At 41.7% G+C, this 23,443-nt stretch overlaps 1 protein-coding gene across 1 annotated transcript; it reads right to left on the minus strand.

Moving 5' to 3' along the window:
- Positions 1-1,043: 1,043 nt before the first annotated feature.
- On the minus strand, positions 1,044-22,379 carry CRY2 (cryptochrome circadian regulator 2). The gene is made up of 11 exons (XM_056851914.1): positions 22,177-22,379; positions 18,250-18,358; positions 17,303-17,445; positions 12,391-12,575; positions 10,644-10,732; positions 9,738-9,878; positions 6,888-7,199; positions 5,511-5,662; positions 5,167-5,369; positions 1,677-1,766; positions 1,044-1,195 (listed from the first exon to the last, which is right to left on the minus strand). Exons 1-11 carry the CDS (start codon positions 22,377-22,379, stop codon positions 1,044-1,046), a joined length of 1,779 nt encoding a protein of 592 aa, XP_056707892.1.
- Between the last annotated feature and the right edge of the window lie 1,064 nt (positions 22,380-23,443).

A 23,443-nucleotide genomic window follows, 5' to 3' on the forward strand; every position in this document is an offset into this window, starting at 1 on the left:
AAGTTAAATTTATTAAATTCGGAAGCTAGACAAGTCTGAGCTTTCTCTCTCCCTCTCGTCCTTCTGCACTCTTTTCACAACAGAACAATGTTCATGTAAACTGATAACCTGAAGTAAGCACAAAATGTATGAATGGAAGTGTTTGTATATGTTTGTTATCCTTTGCTTTTGAAAATGTTAATAAAGTATCTTTAAAAAAAAAAACAGGTTCAGAACAAAAATATCGTGCTGCCCTCTACTGACCAGGTCCGCAAACTAGCATGACAAAGATCTCCAAGAGACTTCTAAAGAAAACTGCCCCCCTTGTTCCCCTCTCCCAGTCCAGCCTCACAAGACAAAAACCCGTGGTCAATCAGTCTCTCTCCCCTTTAAAATCACAAATGCTCTTAAAAGCACGAACCAGTAGGTTAAAGTGCCAGGATAATGCAAATATTCATGCTTTGTTTCTTTATAGCATCTTCTCTAATTTTTGGCTTTGGATGTTACATAGTTGAGGGACACAGGATACTTAAGCAACTTCTTGCCCTTCCTTTCTTCTTTGCAACATCCCAAGTGGAACAATCTCATCCTGCGTATGTGGAAGGGGGGCAATACTTTCATTTTGGACGTTACAAAGCAGCACAAGGCTCTTCTGCTTCCCTTCCATTACAGAATGTCTAAATCCACTAACTGAATCCTTTTAGTGAACCAATTAAAAAGATACAAGAAAAGGTAAACTCTCTCCCATTTTATCCCATTATTTATCAGAGGAACTCAGGGCAGCATACATGGTCCTCTCTGGTTTCATTTTATCCTCACAAGCAGGGAAATCAATTAGATATAACAGTAACCAGAGGGTGTGTTTGCAGCATACACAAATATTTGCTTTTACTCCCTTAACACTAAGCAAATCTGACTGTGACATCAAGCAGAAACTATTACAGCAGTACCCTTCTGCATAAAGTATGCAGTTATATGGTCCCACTGGCACCTGAATAACTATCAAACAAAACAAGTCTGTTATTTGAGTGGACGATCAAGTGAGTTCTAGTGCCAAAAGTAAGCTAGCTCCTCACATTCTCAAGTTCCTGGTGTGGATTGACTGAGGTCTGCAAAGCCGTTACCCTGGCTCGTTTGTGCAGTTCTTCACTGTGTTCACCTACAGCCTCATGTTTCCGTTTTGGAGAAGTATGGCCCAAGTGGGGTGGTCTTAGCACTGCAAAAGGGTAGAGAATCATTAGCACATTCTTCTGGCTCCAGAGATTCAAATGCTATTGTCTAGGCATGCAAGTGTTTGCAACAGTGGTTAGACACTGCAATGCAATGCTCAAGCAGAATAAACTATATCTAACCTCCCCCTTATTGTGTTGCTTCAAACTTCAGAATGTACCCTTTCTCTTTCCACCCTCAGCATTAAAATTAGCTTTATCAGGTGTGAATTCCAGCTTTCCTACTTAAAGATCATCTCATGGGGGCATTTATGTGACAAAGGGCTTAGAAAATGTTTTACTGATTAACTTAGCTGCTTAGTTTTACAGACATTCTAGAGAGAAATTTTCCTGGGTTTAGGGGAAAGTCTAAGGGAGATCAATAAAAGTTATGCCTTGCTACCCTCTATTCCCTAGTGTAACCAGCCATTTATGGTCTTCAAGTGCCCATTAAAAGATTCATGTAATTTATGGACAGCTCCTACTCACTTGTACTAGTACTGCTTCCCTGCCCCACAGAAGGGTCTGTGACTGGGCTGTTGAGGTCTTCCACGCAGGAAGGAACAGAGGCCAATAAACCTGTAAAAAATATAACGACTCTATTAAAGAAAGGCATCACTCTTAATTGACACACAGACACACTACTTGGTATGTTAAACTGGGTCAAGACCCAGATATTGGCTTGTAGAACATCCGGCCACCTCTTAAATTTGAGAATCAGAATAACTGACCCTTTGAGGTGTCTTATTAGTTCTTAAACTCTGATGGCTGCAATTGGTTTACATTTATTTCTTGAAAATGTTTATAAATTTTTCTGTTGTATGCTCAAAGCCGTTTCCAAACATAATCCCATAAACACTGAAACCAACAACAGTTTCAGACAATCAGCACAACAACAGGTCAATTTCCAAAGGCTCTTTTAAATAATTAAGCAATACATTTCCCCCCTAAAGCTCACCAGCTATGACATCTCCCACGTTTCTCTAGGCATCCCATCCTAAAGGATTGGGTCTGCCACTGAAAAAAACCAAATACAAGTTGAAACTATCCTAACCTCCCTCAGCATCAGGACTATAAGCATCTGTTATTGCTGTCAGCACTGTACTCTTGAAAGCTCCTACTGGAAGAGGCACTACAACAAATATGCAAGTCCCACTGTGTTAAGAGCCTTCCAGGTTAAAACCAGCACTCTGAATCGATCTCGGAAACAAGCCAGCACTAGCTCCTGCAAGAACCAGGCAGCTGCATTCTGTACTAACTGAAGTCTGAGTCACTGCCAAAGACAGCTCCACAGAGAGTATGGCACAGTAATGTAGTCTTGAGGTTATGTTAGCATGACCAGTGCAGCTATATCAACTGCATTCAGGACATGATGCAATTTTCAGCCAAGATGTAACTGTAAGAAGCATTCCTAGCAACACCACCAACTTACTTCTCCATCTACAAGGCCAGGTCCAGGAATATTTCAATTAATTAATTAACAAAACTTGTACCCCACCCTTCTGCCTTTATAAGGGCCACCAAGATGACTAATTTTTTTTTAAAAAAATATGATAGAATCACATTTTAAAACCATTACAATCAACGCCCCCTCCCAAACAGATATCATTTAAACAATTTATAAACAGTTAAAAAGCAGAACTAAAATACACATAAAACAAAAAAATTGATAGGAAGGAGGGATTATTAAGGGAATGTCAAACGAAACAAAAATGTCTTCACCCGCTAGTGAAAGACAGGAACAGAAGGGGACAGACAAATCTCCCTGAGGAGAGAGTTCCAGAGCTTTGGTGCCATGAGTGAGAAGGCCCTCTCCTGGGTTGCTTCTGATCTCAGAAGATGGGGGCACCCAAAGCAGGGCCTCTGAAGATGACCTTAGTGGTTGGGTAGGTTCATAAGGGAGTAGGCAGTCCTTCAGATACGTTGGCCCCAAACCATATAGAGGTTTGAAGATCAATACCAGCACCTTGAAATGTGCCTGGAAGCTGGGAGCCAGGCTTCTTTAGAAGTGGATGCACCACAGTCTGTTTCAAGGCTGGGGGGACCACCTCCTCTTTTAAGGAAGCATTAACTCCCTCTTGAATCCAGTCACCCCGGAGGATTTAAGTAACCAGGAAGGGCAAGGGTAATACAAGCAGGTGGTTCGCCTCAAACGTTTAAGCATCCTGTCCCCATTCTCAGACTGATTAAACTGACAAATACCCCAAACAATTGAACAAGTCAGCACCCTGGCACCATCCGACCCGACTACTGCTAATGTAGAGTCTACATCAGAATGGATGCAAGAGATTTTATCTGTAAAGAACTGACCAAAACGGTCACGGCGGGCCACCAAGCAGCCCACCTCCTCATGCAGTCCAGATCCTAACATGCCTCTGACCACCCATAAAACCTCTGCTGGCTTACAGATGCAACCGTGGTAGAAAAATGTTGTTTCTTTGCCCCCATCACTGCCACGGAGTATGCTTTAAAATAAGCTTTTGCCTGTGTCTTATCAGATTTGTCACAAGTCTATAAAAATTCTAAGGGCCCTTTATGGAGTAGACCACACCAGTATTTCCATTAAAAAAAATAGGGAAGATGTCTGTCACTATTTCAACATGGAAACGGTGCCAGCTGTGTAAAGCAATTTGCACATTTCCTATGAACACTAAGATAAAAGAATAGGATTAAGTTGCTGTATAGGCTGTATTATACCCATTTGAATGGAATGAACTTTGAATTCAGTGCCAAATAAATGCTGGAGATAAAGATCCAAGTCTGGCTTTTTTAGGGATCTTACCTACATCACTACCATGTAAATTCAGAATTTTAACGTTAACTATGTTGACAGCAGCCAGAATCTCAATTGCTCAGTATTGGAAAAAGAAAACTTTCCCAGATGTGCATGATTGCCTTAGAAAAATATGGTATATGATACTTATGAACAAACAAGTTGTTAAGTATCTGAGAGATAAGAAATTTTAAATTGTTCATAAAACAATGGCATTCACTTATTAGATATTGGAACTCTCACCGATTAACCAATGTTCTGCAAGAGATTTTACTTTTTGATTAGCAGTCTATACACTGGTCTTATTCTTCTGTTATTAGAATATGACAATTGTATATATTTATGTAGCATGTATAGTTGTAAGTTTATATATGTTTATAAATAAATGTAAAAGATAGCATATGTTTTAGAAATTATTACTTAACCCAGCAGCAGTAAAACTATAAGCATTTTATTATCATAAAAGCAACAGTCCATAAGGGCCAATCTCACGTCCCAACAAGGTTCAGCTTTGAAAGTGTCCAATTACAGCTACAACAGCTGAATTAAGAAGTTGCTTATAGGAAGAAGGGGCTATCTGAATTTCTGTTATGTGCTTTAAAACACTCATGTTTGGGAGAGGAAAAGTGTAAAAAGGAGCACTGTGGTCATTAAATGTGCTTATACTTATTGGAAACAGACATTTTGACAGATAGAAACTTCATTTTTTTGTATTTTAACAACAACGCTGTGAAAAAATGAAACTCATTTGTTCTGTTTTGGAATTTGGCCACTGTACTACTGGATAGAGAGATTTTAAATTTCCAAGTGATAAGTACGATATTTCTAACAAAACATTTTAAATAGGAAAAAAAAGTTGCTTATAATGCATCACAATTTGTCTGAAAAGCACACATCTGGCAAAAAGTGATAAAGGTTTGAAGATTTTTACAAATGTCACAATATGGTCTAGATAGTGTAACATACACATATCCCAGTATGTGTTTTGTTCAGCTTTGTGCCAGTTTTGGCAGAAAATTCTACCATTATTTCCCTTCTTCTATCTTTATAGGTAACTATGCGGAGATGTTTTTCCTGCACCACTGACAAGGAAGAGACCTCTTTGCCTCAGCACAAAAAACTGCTTACTTGCAAAAGGTAAACATCAGGTTTACTGTAGAAACTAAACCATTCAACTTCATGACAAACACAGCTATCAGTACTTACAGAGGCCTCTGTAGCGTGACAGCTGCTGGTAAATCTGTTTCATGCGCTCAATGTTCAGTCGACTGGTTTCTGCATGATTCACCATGGGTTTGGGATAGTCTATACCAATGATACATTTTGCTGTCTTCTGTACTGACTCAGGAGCATTCCAGGGCTCATAGATATAGCGAGAGGGAAAGCCTTTCAGCTTTGGCAGATATCGTCTGCAACACAAATTGAGACAGACAGTATTATTCACTCTGCACTATAAGAGTTTACATATGATCAGACAATCAAATGCCCCAAACGTCTACAGACATTTCATTCTTGAAAAGTTCACTGACAGAACTGGTCAAAGTGCTCACCTGACAAAGTCACCACTAGGATCTGTACGACGACCAAAGCCAACGGGACAATAGCAGTGGAAGAACTGTTGGAAGAAAGCACTGCACGAAAGCCACATCCAGCTGCCTGCATTCACACTGAAATCTGCATCCAGCAGCAGCTCATCAAACACCTGTAACAAATCAGAGTAAGAACCCCAATGAGGAAAGCCTTTTAAGGCAGATTTCAAAGGCAGTGTCATGCTAAATCAATGGTGTAAATTTTCATGAGTAGAGTAGGAACTGAAACTCGCTGTCAACTTGACTTAATTACTCGTGTTTGGGAAAAAAAGATAAATATGCTGAACAGTCAACCACATCACAGGTTTGTGGTATAATGAAAGCCAAACTAGATTGTTATAGGCAGGTCAACATGCATTTATAAACATGTCCACCTATCTATGTTTAAAGTGAGGTGTGAGTCTATTTTTAAACCCACACAAAGCAGGGAGCAAACCTCTGCCCTGTTCCCCTCACTATATTCTAATGATTTTTCCTCAAATCCCAGCTCAAGGAAATAAAATCCTGAAAACAAAAGAGTACAATGAGGCAAGGTTTAGTTTCTCTCACCCACATACTCAAGTTTTTTGTCTGGACCTTCCCACCCACATACATGCATATCAACACTTCTAGTTTTGCCCCAAGTCTGGTCAGACAAGAAAAGTACCTCTCTTCAATCTCAAAATATTCATTACTACTCTCATGCAATCTACAAATGCTACATTTTGTAAACATACCCAGCTAAATTGGGTTTTTGGGTGTATGTCAGTTTCAGCTGGCTTCTAGTTGGCCTTCAATACAAAAGTTCTTAGTATCTCCATATTAACTTGGTAATGGGGTTTCCATGATATATTTAAGCCTACCCTTCTAACAGGGGAGATGAATCATGAAAACATATTTGCCAGCTGAATAAGATCTGAGCTGAGTTTCTGCTTCCCTTCCTGTTGCAAGTATTTAAGCCTCAGAATGGCCAGAAGAACACGACTTCTAGCAAGAGCCAAAGGGGGCTTGGCCCTTAACCCACAGCTCAAAGCCTGTGGCTCTGAGTAAATTGGCCAAGTCACTCCATGACCAAGCTAGGATATGGGGTATTACTGAACTCTATGGGTTTTGTTCTATTTAAATTTTGTAATTTGGGTCTCCTCAAACAAATCTTCCAACCAAATCCACAAAAATGAACTGGAGGCTACCCTTAGCACCCTAATTCAACAGTTTCTTTTAAAAGTAGGCTTCTGTCAGACTACAGTTCTGTGGGATCAGCTTATCTCTTGTAGGAGGTAATATGTGGCAGTGATGCATCTACAGAACCATTCTAAAACTCTCAGTTGCTACTGCACACTTTCTGCCTTCACAACTCACCTTCACACCAGACTCCCAGCTGATCCACAGATCACCTCTTGTTAGAAAGCAAGCTACAGCATGCCGAGCCAGATGATGAATCCAACCTTCCTGTCTCAATTGTGTCATGATAGCATCAATCCAGGGAAATCCTGTCTTGCCTTCTGCCCATTTTGCCAAGGCTTCAGGATTCCTGTCCCATGGAATTTGGATGCAGATAGGGTTTCCCTCCATGCGGTCAAATTTGGGATTGTTTGTTGCAGCTGTATAGAAAAATTCTCTCCAGAGCAACTGGCCATATAGTGATAGTGGAGGAGTACTGTTCCGCTTCACCTAGAGAAGGCAGGAAACAAAAGGTGCATAAAAGAAATAGATCCGGGACTTTTGGGTACCCAAACACATGAAGTCTAAATAAGAGATGTGCAGTTGGAACTTTACTAATCAAGAATCTACCCAAACCACATCTATTCATAAATACAAGTAAATAAGTAGGGATCCCTTATTCCTTCTCCCCCTCCCCACATTGCTACAATGGCCATCACCACCACACTGCTGCACCACCATCCTACTAGAGCCATAGCTGGGGCCATTGTAGCTTCCAGCCACCACCATCCCACTGCTGCCACCATGGCCCAGCTCTCTTGTTGCTGGCTTGGGAGGGGATGCAGGGACTCCTGCACCCCCCACCTGACTCTTTCATTGCTGGCTTGACGGGGGGAGGGGCTCTGAGGACTCTATGCACAGACAATAGTCTTTTGTTTGGGGGGGTTTAAGCCTCCCCTCCATTTAGAAAAAAGTTTCCAGATTTTTCTGCAAACCTGGGGGGTCCCCCAAGTTTGCAGGAAAATCTGTTTTCTGTCCCTATGATCCTGTTCTGCAAATTTAAGTATCCACAGATCAGGCCACAGTTGACTATTAGAATAGACAAGTGGGGACTCACAAGGCTCATGGGGGAATCTCCCCCTCTGTTGCCGAGCCTGGTGTGGCTCCAGGTATTGTCAACCTCCTCCAGGTTTTATGTTTTATTTTGGGAGGGATTTAAACCCCCAGTATATATATATTTTTAAAGTTTTCAGATTTTTTTGCAAATCTGCGGGGTTCCTCCTCAGGTTTGCAGAACTGTTTTCTGTTAACACGGGTCCAATCTGCAGATTTAGATATCCATAGATTCGCCCACACTTGACTATTAGAATACAAGATATGATGCTCCAAATCCAAACAAAACTGTTTTTGACATTCAGTAATGGTCAGAAGCTTTCCTGATAGTTTTCTGGCAAGATTTTCCCAAGCAGCAGATAATAGCACATATCATCCCAACTAGACCAGCTATTCTATTTCCTCATTGAACAGGACTGACTTTACTGGCATTTCTCCTTTTTCCAATCACTGCATCTTTTTATTAATTTAGGGAGGTCTTCTGAGTATATGCAGCACAAATTATCCATTTGTACCAGCTATTTTGGTCTTTAGGGCTGTGCATGCTGGGCAAGGGCAAAAGCTTTGCACAGGATGACAGGTGGAATGGGGGGGTGGAATAGAAGCAGTGGGCATGTTATCTATCCCCCCCTTAATCCCCTCTCTCACAGACAGATCATTTGTTTTGCAGACTTGAGGGGAGAAAAGAATAAAGAGGGGAAGCTATAGCGCACACCCCCCCCACAGCCAGCTGGACCGTCCTTCAGAAGATAGATACAAAGATTCTTTTTGCATATGGTGACTGGCAAGTGTGACTGCAGACACTTGGGAAAGAATAAAGCATAGACTTAGCCTCTACCACTGTTAGGCAGCCTGCAGAGGTGTGTGTGTTGGGTATTTCCCCTTGCCTGCATGCTCTATTTTTATAAATTCATACCTCCAGCCCATACTTGAATATCCTGGAAAAGGACGAAAAGCTTAATCAAATATACACCTTTCTGTGCCTGCTCTGGGAGCACTTAGTTGCCCAAAGGAACAAAAAGTTTTCTTATCTGCCTGAAATGTGGGAATGAATATCCCTTGGGTGAGGTATGCAACTTTTAAATCCCAAACGTGTATGTGTGTGTGGAATGTGTTTCCTAGTAAAACGACCACCCAGTTGATTTTTTAATATGTCTAGCTTTAATTCTAATATATTTAAAAATGCAAGATTCCAGAAAAAACAAATTAAACAAAAATTAAATTCCTCTCCCATCCTCCTTTAGGAGACACCATGTTAAGGGGCTCTTCTGTTAGTGACTGGATCATGGGGAAGAAGGAAACAGATTTAGCCAGAAGGCCTACTGATGTACCCAATTCAGGGGAATAAAACAAGAGTCCGGGGACACTTCAAAAACTAACAATTTATTCCAGCATAAGCTTTCATTAGTCAGAGCTCCCCTCAAGAGATGCACTCTTGCTTTATTTCGATGTTACAGCAAATACAACTACTTATCTGGAATTACCAATTCAGAGAGGGCTTATAAGCAGAGCACGTTTTGTGTACAGAAAGCACTAAATTCAATCCCTAGCATCTCAAATTAAAGGTTCTCTGTGACAGACCTGTCACAGCTCTGAGGCTGTGGAGATCTGCTGCGGGTCCCAGTGGACAACACTAGAGGGAGAAGTGATCCGACTCACACAGCTGAATATGTTCAGAACTTTTCATACGCTTACCCAGAACAGAGATAATAGGTTTCCTTTCTATAACAGGATATTAATTAAGCCATGGCTACAATGGGAAGTAAAGCACAATCCAAGGAAGAGTGCAGCTAGAGGGGAACAGTTACATTGTAAGGAATACCCAAAATGTTACAAAGTATTGCAACAGCAGTCTTTACTAGTTAATGTTTTACTAAATGCTCAAAGTCATCTTGACTCTTGGCCTGGATCCCGTCTTCCATATTTGTTTCTCACCTTTTTGTATAGTTCCCAGAGACGATAATAGAATAAGCGGCAGGATAAACAGCCAAAACGAAGGTAGGGACTGAGCCCAGTGGGGCTTGCCAGCAATGAATTGGCATTCATCCTTGGCCTTTCATAATTTGCAACCCACGCCTTGCAGGATTCAAGAAAAAAAAGAAAAGAAAATGATTTAAAGTGAATATGAAAGATAAAGTTCTGTAAAAGTTTATCAACAAGAGCTGCTTACTGCTTCTTCAGTATTGAGCAGCTACATGGTGGGAAGAAGAGAGGAACCTCAGCCATCTATACTCTACCAGCATTACAACCCAACAGGATTTGAGGCATGTGACACTACTGCTCCAATTTACTTATTTATTTATTTAAAACATTTCTATGCTGCCTTTCCATCCATCACTAGTTCATGAAACTTGGTTACCCTCTTCTGGTAACAGCAGGCCTTGCCCAATCAACTACTACCGCCCAAGAATGTAGGTCAGGGATGCCAGAATAGTAATAAGAGTACATATTGCATGTACACCAACCTGTAGAGCATAGTCAAGCCAGGTCAGAACACCACAAAGGATAATTTTTTACAGTAAAACAGGCAATAGTGGCATAGAAACAGCGTGGAATATGTGGGGTGAGCCACACCTAAAATAAAAATCTTTATATTAAAAAGGAAATAGTATGACAGGCAATTTAGGATTTAATACTAATTTAAGGAGAGAACAATAATGAAGATCTTTGGCTGGTAACATTTCCATGTAGCCAGAGAAGCAAAGAGATTACTGCTTTTATCATCATCAATATGCTGATGCATTTATCCCCAACAAATTCAGAGCAGTTCAGCAGATAACAGTTTAAAAGCAAGTGGTATGGCAAAGGTGGTATTGCAATGCACAATTAATGTGGGGTTACCTTTCTTTCCAGATGCTTATCCAGACGAGTTAAGGCTTCGGTCTCCCCTCCTTGCCAAACAGCAGGGGCAAGACCATCAGTAGAGAAACCTGAGGGGTGAAGGCAGGAGTAGTGGTTAACCTTAAAAACCTCTAACATTAGGCAACTGCTTAACTCTGGCTTTAATGCAAAAAAACATTTTTTGCCATCAAGTCACAGCTGACTTATGGTGATGCTGTAGTGTTTTCAAGGCAAGAGATGTTTGGAGGTGGTTTGTCACTGCCTGCCTCCATGTCACAACCCTGGTATTCCTTGGAGGTCTCCTATCCAAATACTAGCCATGGTCAGGGCTGAGAATGTATGACTGGCCCAAGGTCACCCAGCAAGCTTCCATGACACAACTGGGGATTTGAACCTGGTTTTTCCAGGCCCTAGTCCGACACCTTAACCAGTACACCACACTGGCTCTCTTTTAATGCAATACTGCTACACATTGGCTAACTATGCTACTATTTAATTCAGGATAATAACTTCCTATAACCAGAAGAGGGTGCCATTGATTAAGGACTTGTACAAGGCAAATAGAAAAGCAGTATGTTCTGAAACACAGAGAAAAGGCGTTAATTTTTGTAAAATTAACTTATGAGCCTTGAAAACAAACCTCATGATGAAAACTCAGACAACCGCAGTTTAGTCTGGAGACACTTCAGGTAATAGAATGTTATGGACTGGACGGAGGGAAAGCAAAGTCTTCTTACCCACTTCTAAATTTAAATAGCCAGCTCCAACACACACTTTCCTGTTCAACATGCTGTAATTCACAACCTTATGTCTATCTGTAGGGAATTAACTGAATGGCAAAATAGTTAGTGCTGGGACACAGTGACAAAACTACAGAGGCACTACAGCAGAATTAAAGGGCAAAGCATTGACAGATGTTTGCAGCAAAATGCTTGAATTTCCTTTCATTCTGCTCTCAAGTTCATGTCATTTGCTATGTCTGTAACCAAAACAATGTCTGGTTCTATTTTTTAGGAATTGCCATAGCAACATGTCATCCCAAAAATAAGGCTTTACAAATGATGGCTCTGAGATGTATAGATCCTTAAATATGAATTGCTTTACTTGCTAACATTACTTGTTACTAAATTTAATAGAAAAATAGAAAGTGGCTGGACTCCATACCAATCATTTATTTTATTTACTTAAATATTTATTCCCCATTTTTCTTCCCCATTGGGGACCCAAAGCATCTTACAACTTTTTCTCTTCCTACATTTTATCCTAACAATAATCCTGTTGGGCAGATGAGGCTGCAAGAGAATAAATGGCTCAAGATCACGCAGTAAGCTTCTGTAGCAGAATAGGGATTTGAGCCTGGATCTCCCAGACCCTAGTCCAAGACTCCTAACCACAATGAAAACAGCACAAGCAGGTTGCCCACAGATAGGGTGGTGGTGATTAAATACTGATGCTTTCAACAAATTTATACTCACATAGGTTTTTTTTTTATATTTCTGGGCAGAGTTTTTCACGTACAACTTCCTTTTAACTATTACCTTGCAGTTGGGCAATTATTGCTGCAAAAACAGCCAAATTTGTGGTGTGTTAGGAAGAGAGTAAAGAACACTTTGATTTGTTTTCTCAAGTCCCAAAATGCAATGATAACCTGGAATCTTTTTCTAAATCTATAGCCAAACTGCAGCCCATCTCGAAGACACAAGCTCGAAGCAAGTTGGTGTAACCGCCCCAGAACTCTGCAACATACCTAGCTCCTCCAGGGATGGAACCCCATATGTCTCATCATGATTTTCTAGGATCTCTGTTTTACATTTTTCCATCTGATCACTTGTTATGGCAGCAACTGGCTTCTTGGGCAGTTCCATACGACTAATGATGGCCTGGAAACGCTTATATGTAAGAGGAGGCTTGTGTCCATTCAGTTCAATTATCCTGTAGAATAGGAAAATGCAGTTACGGAACAGCTTTACTATCATGGGATGTGCAGGAGAATGGCAGCTTCAACCATGAAGTCTCTTTTTCAAATTGGGGGAGGGGGACAGGTAAGACAAGAAAAATGCACAAAACATACATTCATATCTATTCTGTTATTTCCCACCTCTACCATTAAAACAGACCAGAATACACAACCTGGCCCCTTCACATATTTGTCCTAAAAATCCTACTATATCCCAGAGTACATCTTTTTAAACCCCCCCTCAACAATATCAACCCCCAGAAATAAACCTTACCATGAACCGCTTCTAATTTCTTCACTCTAGTGACAATATCCCAAGGTGATCAGGACACCCTCCAAGAAGTAGTGCCAGGCCCCAGTTCATACTAGTATTGCATGTGTGTTTAGTTAGGGTGAGGAAATGACATTGTTCCTAGAACTTTGGGTTCCCTTCTGTGGGATCAGTGAACTCCCTCTCCAACTGCAACAAAGATTCACGAAATCAGATTTCATATGCTTGCTTTATTTGCTATGTACTACCTTCATTTAATTTAGGTCAAGTTACAGAGACTGAACTAACAGGGTGATATGACAGAATTCTGGACTGCTTTGCTTCAGTTTGCAGAATACATGGTGGTGGTACCCCTATCCCATTTTTGAAGGCTTCCCTACACAAAATACTCTTTACATGTAGTAAGTTAATATGTTGGGGAAGACAGGGGGTTATGTTAAAAGCTCTATGCCTGGTGTGCCAGCTTTCAATATGCAGGAAGTTTTTAATGTGGGAGAACATTTAAAAGGTATGATAATGACCAACCTGCTCAAAATTCTATCAACTCATTTTGTATAACTTGTACAATGGCTTCAAGTGTTTTTCTTCTAAATTCTTATTGTTCCATAGGAGCAAAACCTTAAGAACTTATAGGATTGTAAAACTACCATTTTTTTTCTGCTGAGTAAAAAAGTCTAGAACAAGTAAAGATATGGGATACCCATGGAGCCTGAGCTGCCCCAGATTCCCAAGAGCAGATTCCTTTTAAAGATTCAATAACTCTTATTGATGCTCAGAAGCCAACTCTTCAACTAGTGGTATAGTTGCCATGATAAACACATTTATGTTTCGTTCCCTCCCCTCCCAGGTCAGGCAATTCTGATCACATTCATTACTGCAGTTCACAAAGGCTTAAACAGGGCAAGGTCCAGCACAACTCAAATAATTTCCTGTGTAGTTAAGGAGCCCATATGGTGTGTGCTCCCAGTAGCAATCATGCTCACATAGAACAGATTTTATACAGATTATGCCTAATACGAACAATATCTGCAAGTTTTTGGTGTTCAACCCTCCTCTGTATTGAACAAGGTGTCAACAACAACTAGGAAAGAAAGAGAGGCTGTGGAAGAGAAAAAAAGTATTTCACAAAAACCAGGAGTGGAAGAGTTTAAGAGGAAATCTGAGCTGAGTTGCTAGCTTATATAAAACCGAAGCAGTCAAATGAACTTCCTGCTCAGTGTGTGCTGCAGCAGTTACGGCTCAACAGCCGAGTCCTCTGTCAATAACTTACGCAAAGGGTTGGGCTTTTACTCTAGTGTTTCAGCAACAGCCATGTGCCAGTCCCTCCCCCACAGACAGCATGTGTAAAGAGGAGGAACTCCACGTCACCCAAGCATCCATGAAGGCTTTCACCAGCTACATCCACATGCAGTGTTCTCTGAGCCAGCTTCCCAACAAAACAAAGCAGCTACAAAGCAAAAGATCACTTTTTACTTCACAGTATTTCAGCCCCTTGAATCCAATTAATAAAATTTTCTCTTATATGATAAGGGCAGGACAGGACACCCTTGAGAAATGAAACACTCTTTTCTCTGCAGAAGGAAATGAGTGAACACAGAAGATTTGAAAATGGAGTAATCTCAGTACTCCTTCCCCCAGCTCAGTCATCTCAACAGGAACTCTTAGGAAAGCCTCGCAGCATTCCCTTCTCTCTCCCCCCACCCCACATCTGAAATTTCCCACCCATTTTTTCCACACTGTTAGGATGCATGAGGCAAGAGTATTATTATAATACGAATACTTTTTAGGGAAACCCCCCAAGAGGTAAAGCATGAATAATGCTTTAGTGTATAATACTATGCAGACAGAGAGACAGAGTCATATGGTAACATATGCAACTTTCACTTTTGAAGCAACCAAACAAGACCTCTGCAATTCAGAGGAATCTCTCTCCCCCACTGTACTTCATGCCTTGATATATAATTTGTGGCCCAACCAGAAGAGGCTATCATTAATAGTGACAATCGAAATACAGCCCCGCAGTTAATCAGTATGGTGAATGGTTAAAGGGTAAACAAGGCTGGGGAGACCCAGGTTCAATCCCCCACTCAATCATAGGGCTCACTAATGATTTTGGGCCCATCACTCTCACACCATTGTTGTGAGGAGAAGCTATAGAGTGGAGAATCCCATATGTGCCTTCAGCTCCTTAAAGAACTAACATGCAACTAATATACATTTTAAGCAACTTCTCAGCACCTCTAACTCATTGATGAAGTAGAATCACTCTTCCTCATGCCCCCATATTTTATCTGACTAATGTTTAGCACTGACAAAAAGTTAACTATCAGTAATAACTAGGCTTCAGAATTTGGTCAAGAACTCAAAAGGTTGCCTTTGGCTAATACCTTGAATCCATAGGATTTTGAGCTTACAAAAGCCTACGGAAAAAAAGGCTCTCCCTGATGCTAATACGCTAGGAAGCAGCTCTAGGAGTATATAGCCATATGAGGGGAGATCACACCAAAAACAAAATCTCTGGATAGTATGGCACAGTGGCCAGCTTCCTATATATGTTTTGTATCTTGTGATGCATTCACCCTGGAGCTACCCTTAACATGTGGAAGGCAGAATATATAAATCTAAAATGAATAAATAATTCCAGCTACCAAACTGATAAGAGTTACAAAACAGGGCTAATTTGCAGTTGGTAACATGCCCAGAACAAGAATGAAATACCACAGAATCTCATAAGAAACTGCAGACTTCTAAGGTGTTTAATAATTATGTTGCTATCGGCTCTTTAGTACTTCTTATGTTACTAGGCACATACTCACTCAGCATCAAAACAAGAAGAGGCATTCTAAAATGAGGTTGATAGCATTAAAATGATGCAGACATTGCCAACACTATGGCACAGTGAAGCACATTGCTTGCCCTCAAGTTATCACTGCATGCATGCTCTATTGAAGCTTTTCAAAGATAGCCATAAGAAAAATATATCGTTCACTTAAGCAATTGTATTCCCCCCAATTATTTGGCAAAAAGGCACACAATTGTTGCAAAAGATGAGAACAATCTGTATTTCAAAATTTCAGGTTAAGTGCAAAGAAGCCAGTAACTTTTTAAGTACAGTTTTAGCTTTTAAAACTTCTTCTCACAAATTCTTTTTCAATATCAGTATAACACTCCATCTGAACATTCTGAAAGAGGCGGAAACAGAGAAAATAGAAGCAGTCAACCCTGAGAAACCAAGCTGCTGTTGAAAAGTAAATACAGGCACCGCTTCACTGTAAGGAGAAAATCTTAATTCCGGCAACCCCAACACTGTTGTTCGGCACTGCTCTACTCATGACTGATATCTGCTACCAACAGGCCTAATGAGCATCCCTGTGATAGAGCTGAACAGAAGGAACATGTTTATCCTCTAAAGAATTTTATGTTTTGTTAAACCAAAAAGCTCAAAGAGGTGCAGACAAAGGAGATATGAGAACTGATCTTCAACCATAATAATTCATTCATTTAAGAAGAAGAGTTGGTTTTTATATGCTGACTTTCTCTACCACTTGAGGGAGACTCAAACTGGCTTACAATCACCTTCCATTCCCAACAGACACCCTGTGAGGCAGGTGGGGCTGAGAGAATGTGTCTAGCCCAAGGTCACCCAACTGGCTTCATGTATAGGAGCGGGGAAAGAAATCCAGTTCACCACATTAGCCTCCGCTGCTCATGTGGAGGAGTGGGGAATCAAAACCGGTTCTCCAGATCAGACTCCACTGCTCCAAACCACCGGTCTTAACCACTACACCACACAATGAGCATTACAAACCATCTTCAATCACAGCACAAACAACATCTAATAAGGGCCCATCATTTCATGCTACCACATTCTTCACAACAATCACAACAGGGCAGACATAATGCTGTATAACTACATCTATTAAGGAAAGTGTGTTTGATAAACTTCTATGAGAGATTTGGACAGACACCGAAGGAAAAGATCAAGCAGGTAACAAAAGAATTTAAAGTTGCTGTCTCAAAACAGATACTTGCCATACCCAAGATACTTTTGTTTTAAGATGACTACCATCCCATAATTAATATATCTGCACATATATCTCACAATTCTAATTAACACTCATATGCAAGATGTTCAGAAGTATGTATAGCTGTTCCTACAAAATATGGAATCTACTTGAATGACAAAGAACGTGGCAAATACATATATAATTATTGTATGGTTTCATACAGTAGTAAACAATGATACATTTTCAATTTATAAGTACAGGACCAATTCCTTCTCTCCTCAGTAGAATTCGGAGCTTAGTACGAAAACAGAACTCCTATTCCTATGGGATGAACTGAAACCTCATTCAATACAAATTCCAAACCACTCCAATGCACAGTTTCATTTTTCCTCAAATATTACAATACTACCTGCTTATATCTTACCTGTCCAAGTCATAAAGGGTGTGTGAATTCTCTGTCACAACTTCCACACCAGCTTCTTTAGCCAACTTCACTATAGCAGCATCTCTTTCTTTCCCAAATGGTTCTGAGTCATATTCAAAGGTAAGACGGGTCACTCCCCATTCCTGCAAGAAACCACACAATGCTTACCTGTCACTACAAACATGAGGCACCATTGTCAGTGAAGCAGCAGCAACAATGAAGTCTAAATAAAAGTCTTATGGAAATCAGGCCAATGTACAATGGAAGAGTCAAACAGAGGACTTAGAGAAGAGATATTGTTCTAGATCAGTGGCCTTCAATCCACTGGGACCGCAGGGTGCATTGCAAGACCCTCTGGAACCACTTTTTTTGCTGTGTTTTAAAAGGGTCTGCTGCTTGTGCATATTCATGAAGACCATGCCTCCTGCTCCTCTTTGTATGCATGATGACAGGAGCAGCTGGGTGGCAAGGAGATGTCACTCAGTAATGACGAAGATTCCTTTTTAGCAAAGGCAGATGCAGGTATCCCTTGCCTCTTTCTTTTCCCTGCCCAGCACAGCCTTGTCCAGCCACCTCCAGCAATTGGCCCTCCAATGCTCCATGCCTGTTTGTGGCACCAAGCCCCTTCCCCCAGTGAGGTCACAATTGTGGATCCTCCTTTTTCCGTCATGCAAATGTGATGTTACACGACTTCCTGTCACATGCTTGCAGCTTAGTGGGTGAATTAAGGTGGGTCCTGAGTCTGGAAAGATTCCTGTGTTTCAGAAATTAGCATCAACAGCTACAGCAGTTACATGCAGACAAACATGCAACATGCATGTGAGAACACACAGACCCAGTGTGGGAATTTGACAAACATGAATCGGAAAGATCAGAGTAACAACAAGAACTTTAAGGTCGGCAGCAGCCGCACAGGACATGCGTTTCTCACACAGTTGTAAACTTACCTTAAAGAGTCTTGGAAATACATCAGTGGGCTGGCCTCGGACTACAAATAAGCGAGAGTTTAGTTTTCTTAAACTGTTGTCTAAGTCTTCCAGGGCCTGGAGCAAGAACCTACGGAGAAAAAAAGAAATGCAATTAGCAGCAGTTGGACATGGCACAGTTACTTCCTATCCATAGAGCACTGACAGGCTCCCTTCAAAAAGTTGTTTCTGAGATGGAAAATTTATTAGAGATGCTTACAGCACCCTGGTACCATAATTCGAATCAGGGACAGGCAAACTGCTACATGGAAAAAAAATGCAACCCACTAAGAAAAAAGACTGAGCCCTTACATTACCGAGGGCCATGTGAACAGGACAGATTTTGCATAATGCCTACAACACAGACAACAACACTGAGGCCAAAACTACTACTTCACATTGTATCCAGAAATAAATACTCAAGTGTATCCACCATTCCTTACTTGGACAAAAGTCATAAAACACAGGCAATCTAAGATTTTGGGTGTGTTGAGTACGTAAGAATTGAAGGTTTAAATGCTCCACCACATTTCAGTCTCCCTGGACATAGAAAACTAGCACAACAGGATGAACAGGTTTAGCACAGCTATCTCACTCATATTCTAGCTTTTTGTGCACAGTGAGTTCTGATGTCAGCCAGTATTTATATTTTTTGTTGGAGGCTGAGACTGTCATTGTACATAGCCATGTGGGGGTGGGTAGGTTGGGTCAGCTGGAAGATCACAGTGCATCCCACATTCTGAGCCTTGTCTTTGTTTGGTTATTATAAGAAGCAGAGTTGGTTTTTATACCCCAATTTTTTCTACCTTTAAGAATACACAAACCGGCTTACAATTGCCTTCCCTTTCCCTCCCCACAATGGACACCTTGTGATGTAGGTGGGGCTGAGTTCAGAGAGAACTGTCACTAACCCAAGGTCACCCAACAGGCTTTATGTGGAGGAGTGGAGGTCATTTATAATCAAAGGATTCAGCCAGACAAAATTGTGACATCTTGTTATATAATGCTATTACACAAATAAGGCAGCTTTCATGTTAAGATTCTACTCATTCAGAGCAATTTCTGCATAAAAATGGTTAGAGCACATTCTTTCACTGTTGCATTGAAGAGAAAGAGGCAAACTACTAATTCCACATTTTCTTCTTCTAAGCAGTCATAAAATTGAGACCACAGAGAAGTATGTCTACATGCACAATGGGACGAAGGCTTCACAATACAATTTTACTGAATGACATTTCGCCTGAGATTTCATGGACTCATGCAATTAAAGCAATAAGAGAAATATCATGCCAAGAAACACAACCAAAATTCTCTTTTGCCAGTTTTGCAGTCTTAGATTAGACAAAGCAGACTGCAACTGTCCACACCAGTAACTAGATGCTGGCCTATGTTGCAATAAACACTATTATGAAAAAAATCAGGAGCTTAGGAATTTGCTACCACTGAGAAAACAGAATTAACTGATTTCACGTACCACAGGCTTTCAGAAGCAGTCAATGGGGGTTACCGCATTATGTATTCTCAGCGATGTATTAAGAGTTTGAAAATGTTATAAAAAATACTGTTTGCACTTTCTATGTATTCCCACCGATGTATTAAGAGTTTGAAAATGTTATGAAAAAATACTGTTCGCACTTTGTTTGGCCCCTTTAGCTGTGAATACATCTTCCAACCATTTTCTAGCTGTGGCATCCAAAAACCCTTTTAAAGCGATGTTTTTTATAACATTTTCAAACTCCTGATACATTGCTGGGAATACATAATGCGGTAACCCCCAATGAGGTCTACCTAAACTAAAGCTTCAGCAACAATCAAGAACTGTAAAACCTTCTACAGAACAATATACATTTAAAAACAAAATCTCCACATTCCCTAAAAAAGTAGTCAGATACAATTGTTATGTTCTGGTCTCCAATAAATCCTTACCCATTCAACTTTTAAATGTGTTAAATTACAGCTAAGGGAACAGAGAGTAATCCTCTGGTGTAAACACAGAATAATCCAAGTCCAACAGTACTGGGTGTGATATAACAGGGTTTTCCCAGTTTCTGTACATAGGATTCTTTATGTAAAGAAAGACCAAGTTCAGTATACAGCAGGTATTTTCAAACCAGTAGAACAAGAATATTACCAACTAGAACAGGTGACAGCTCTACTCTTTAGTGTAATTCCAATAGCCATGCCAACTGCCCAGCCCTCCAGTTTGGCCAGCAGATGTTTACTATATAGTTTGGCAGAAATGTCCAGCAAATTTATAGGCCTATAGTTCTGTGGGGTTGATTTGTGCCCTTTCTTGTGGATACACCATGCCATCTGCCAGCAATAGTATTATTCCTTTCCAAAGCCTTCCAGCATGCTTAGTTTTTCCAACTCTTTTTCAAAGGTTGTAAAAATTCTCAAACAAGGAACGCTTTTCATATAGTGCATTGTACAATTCAGCCACACAAAGGAACCACAAAGTCTATCAAAACCAAGACTAAATGACATTGCAATCCAATGCACACTAATGAAAACCCCAGTGAATCTAACTGTATTTACTTTTAAGTAAGCATACATTGGATCAAAATATTTATTAATCCCTCTCTAAACCAGTATGTGGGTTATTCTCTTATTTGTAAAATTGGGGGGGGGGGGCGATACAAAGCAATCCAACAAAACAGCTGGAAGAACAAAGTCTGTAAAAGGATGCTCTCACATGCCTTAACTGCAGTATCACCTTGGTACAAAATGGCTACGGCTGTTTAAACATGGCCCCAAATGCTTTTTGATACAGTCACCACCAGTAAACAAAGACAAAGTGAGTGCAAAAAGGCAAGACAGATAGATCTGCAGAAAATACAATGACTGGCAGCAGCAGGAGCAAGAAAGAGACACTCTTCTGATGGTGAGGCCACATTCCCCTCTGAATCCTAGAGACATGGAAGGGGAACATATTTGTGCAGCTCACCCATTTGTTGATTTCCATTATTGCAGAACCTTCCCTTTCGCAGCATTAGATCCACTGACTTGTATGGAGAAAGAAGGGTGTGCAAATCATGCAAACCATTGAGGAAAGATCCACCTATAGCCACAGAATTACCTAAACATTTGAAAGCATCTGAACAGGAGCCTTACATTCCATACTGTTTATAATACAATTAGCATCACAAAAATGGGGAGTTCTTATTTAACCGATATTTCAAATAAATACAGAGCTGTTCTCTTTTTTGTGAATTAGCAAGCCATTACTTTCTGCATAAATCTGTTCTGACCGCTTCATTTAATACAAAGGGTGATGATTCTAAGAAGTGATGCATTTAGCTCCCCTGTGATTTAACTCAACGAAGGGCTTTCCCCAGTACGAATCACCCCTTGTTGGCTACTCTCCTGAGCATCCCATGCCGGGAGTGGGGAGTTCTCGATTATCCGGGGGAGGGAAGGAACCTCCCACAGTAAAGCCGACTGCAGACTCATTTTTCACCTGTCAAGTCCCCGCAATATGGCCTTTGTGTCGACTTTCTGCCCCAGAGCAAAATTCGTCTCCGCTTGCAAGTTTAACCATGTGTTTAGCTTTCAGTGGCCAAAGGCAGCCTGCTCCGAAGACTCGTGTTGGAACAAATATTGCTCCCAGGGGCCAGTAGACTCTGGTTTTTATTTTGCCAGAAGGGGGCTGACTCAAGTGCCCCTTTGCAAGCTTTCACGTAGCCTTGGCGGCTCCAGTCGGGGTGCAGGCCACTGAGAGGCCTCCCCACGCGCGCGCGCGCACACACACACTCTCTCTCTCTCTCTCTCCAGGCGGCCGCGGACAGCCACAGCTCCCGAGGAGCTGAGTCTTCACACGGCCGCGGGGAGGCCTGTCCTAGCCCAACACCCGGCCTGACTGCCGGCGCATAAAGCCAGGCCCTCCCCCACTCCACCCACTCCACTCACCGCCAGCGGTTGATGCCCACAGCCGAGGAGGCCGCGAACCAGGGGTCCAGGATGTAGATGCAGCGCACCGAGCCGCCCTCCCGGACGGCCGCCCGCAGCGCGGGGTTATCGTGGAGCCGCAGGCCCCGTCGGAACCAGTGCACCGAGCAGCCGCCTCCATCGAAGAGGCGCGCCGGGGCTACCAAGCCGGGAAAAGCAGCCATCGCTAATCGTAGAAACACAACAACCGCCTCGCTCCGCCCGGCTCCCCCCAGCCAACCGCCAGCCAACCGCCAACAACACACCGGCCCTTCCCCCACCCCCGAGCGCGCGCAGGCCCCACCCCGCCGAAGCCCATTGGCTGTCGCTGCGGCATAACCCAGAAAGCTCAAGGAGGCGGCGCCCGCGCGGCCTTAATACGTGTATGGGCGGGGCGATAGGTAGGCGAGGTGTTACAGCGCAAGGGTTCCTCAAGAGTTGTCTGCGCTTTCGTGCGGGCAGGGCACGTTATTTCTCGTAGCCGTTGGGCATTTCTGCGCTGCATTTGCTGATTTAATCTCTTATTATCGATGGGCGTTTAAACAGGGCCAGTTCACTGTCCCTCAAACACTGTTAGGGGCTGGACTAGAGTTTGAAAAAAATATGAACAAATTCCTATTCACGCTGCACATATTTTATTTGTAGTGCACAAAAAATAAGATAATGCAGTATTTAAAATGAACGATTTTAATCAACATAAACGTATAATATTTCAATTTGAAGTATGGGCTTGCTTTTGGCTAGTGAGATGGTCGATATCCGGTTCCATATTTGTCACTGCTAGTCGTAGCAAGTGATGCGAGTGTTCATCAGTTAGTCTGGATCTGGTTGGAGATTTCAGCTGTTTCATTCGGGAAAAAGTCTGTTCACAGATGGCAGTCTGTTCACTGCCAAAGATGGTTGCAATTTTGAGTGCATGGTTCCTGAGATTAAGATATGTCTCAGAGGGGAGAGATGCATAGAAATTAGTAAGGCTGCTTGATTTGAATGCTTCTTTCAGAGAGTCACAATTGTAGTTCGGCTGATCATTAATACCTTTTTTTTTTTGCAGGAGGGTGGCTGTGGCTAATGGGAGTCGGCGCGGCTCTCTTGTCCTCGCGGCTTGTCTCCTCTCTTCCCTCCTGGAGCTGGGAGAAAGTGTCACTTCCTCCCAGCATTACCTTGCGGCTGCAATTTTTTAAAGGGGCCGGGTTCAGGACCCTGATGGGACGGATCCAGCCCGCGGGCCGTAGTTTGAGGACCCCTGCTC

Source organism: Euleptes europaea, chromosome 6 (genome assembly GCF_029931775.1).
Source record: "Euleptes europaea isolate rEulEur1 chromosome 6, rEulEur1.hap1, whole genome shotgun sequence".
Lineage (NCBI taxonomy): Eukaryota > Metazoa > Chordata > Lepidosauria > Squamata > Sphaerodactylidae > Euleptes > Euleptes europaea.

Coding starts and splice junctions, on each gene's coding strand:
- CRY2 (XM_056851914.1), bottom strand. CDS start 22,379: ATGGCTGCTTTTCCCGGCTTGGTAGCCCCGGCGCGCCTCTTCGATGGA. Junction 7,200..9,737: donor TCTGGGAACTATACAAAAAG/GTGAGAAACAAA, acceptor TGCCTTCTCTAG/GTGAAGCGGAACAGTACTCC. Junction 5,663..6,887: donor GCTGGGAGTCTGGTGTGAAG/GTGAGTTGTGAA, acceptor GATTTGTTACAG/GTGTTTGATGAGCTGCTGCT.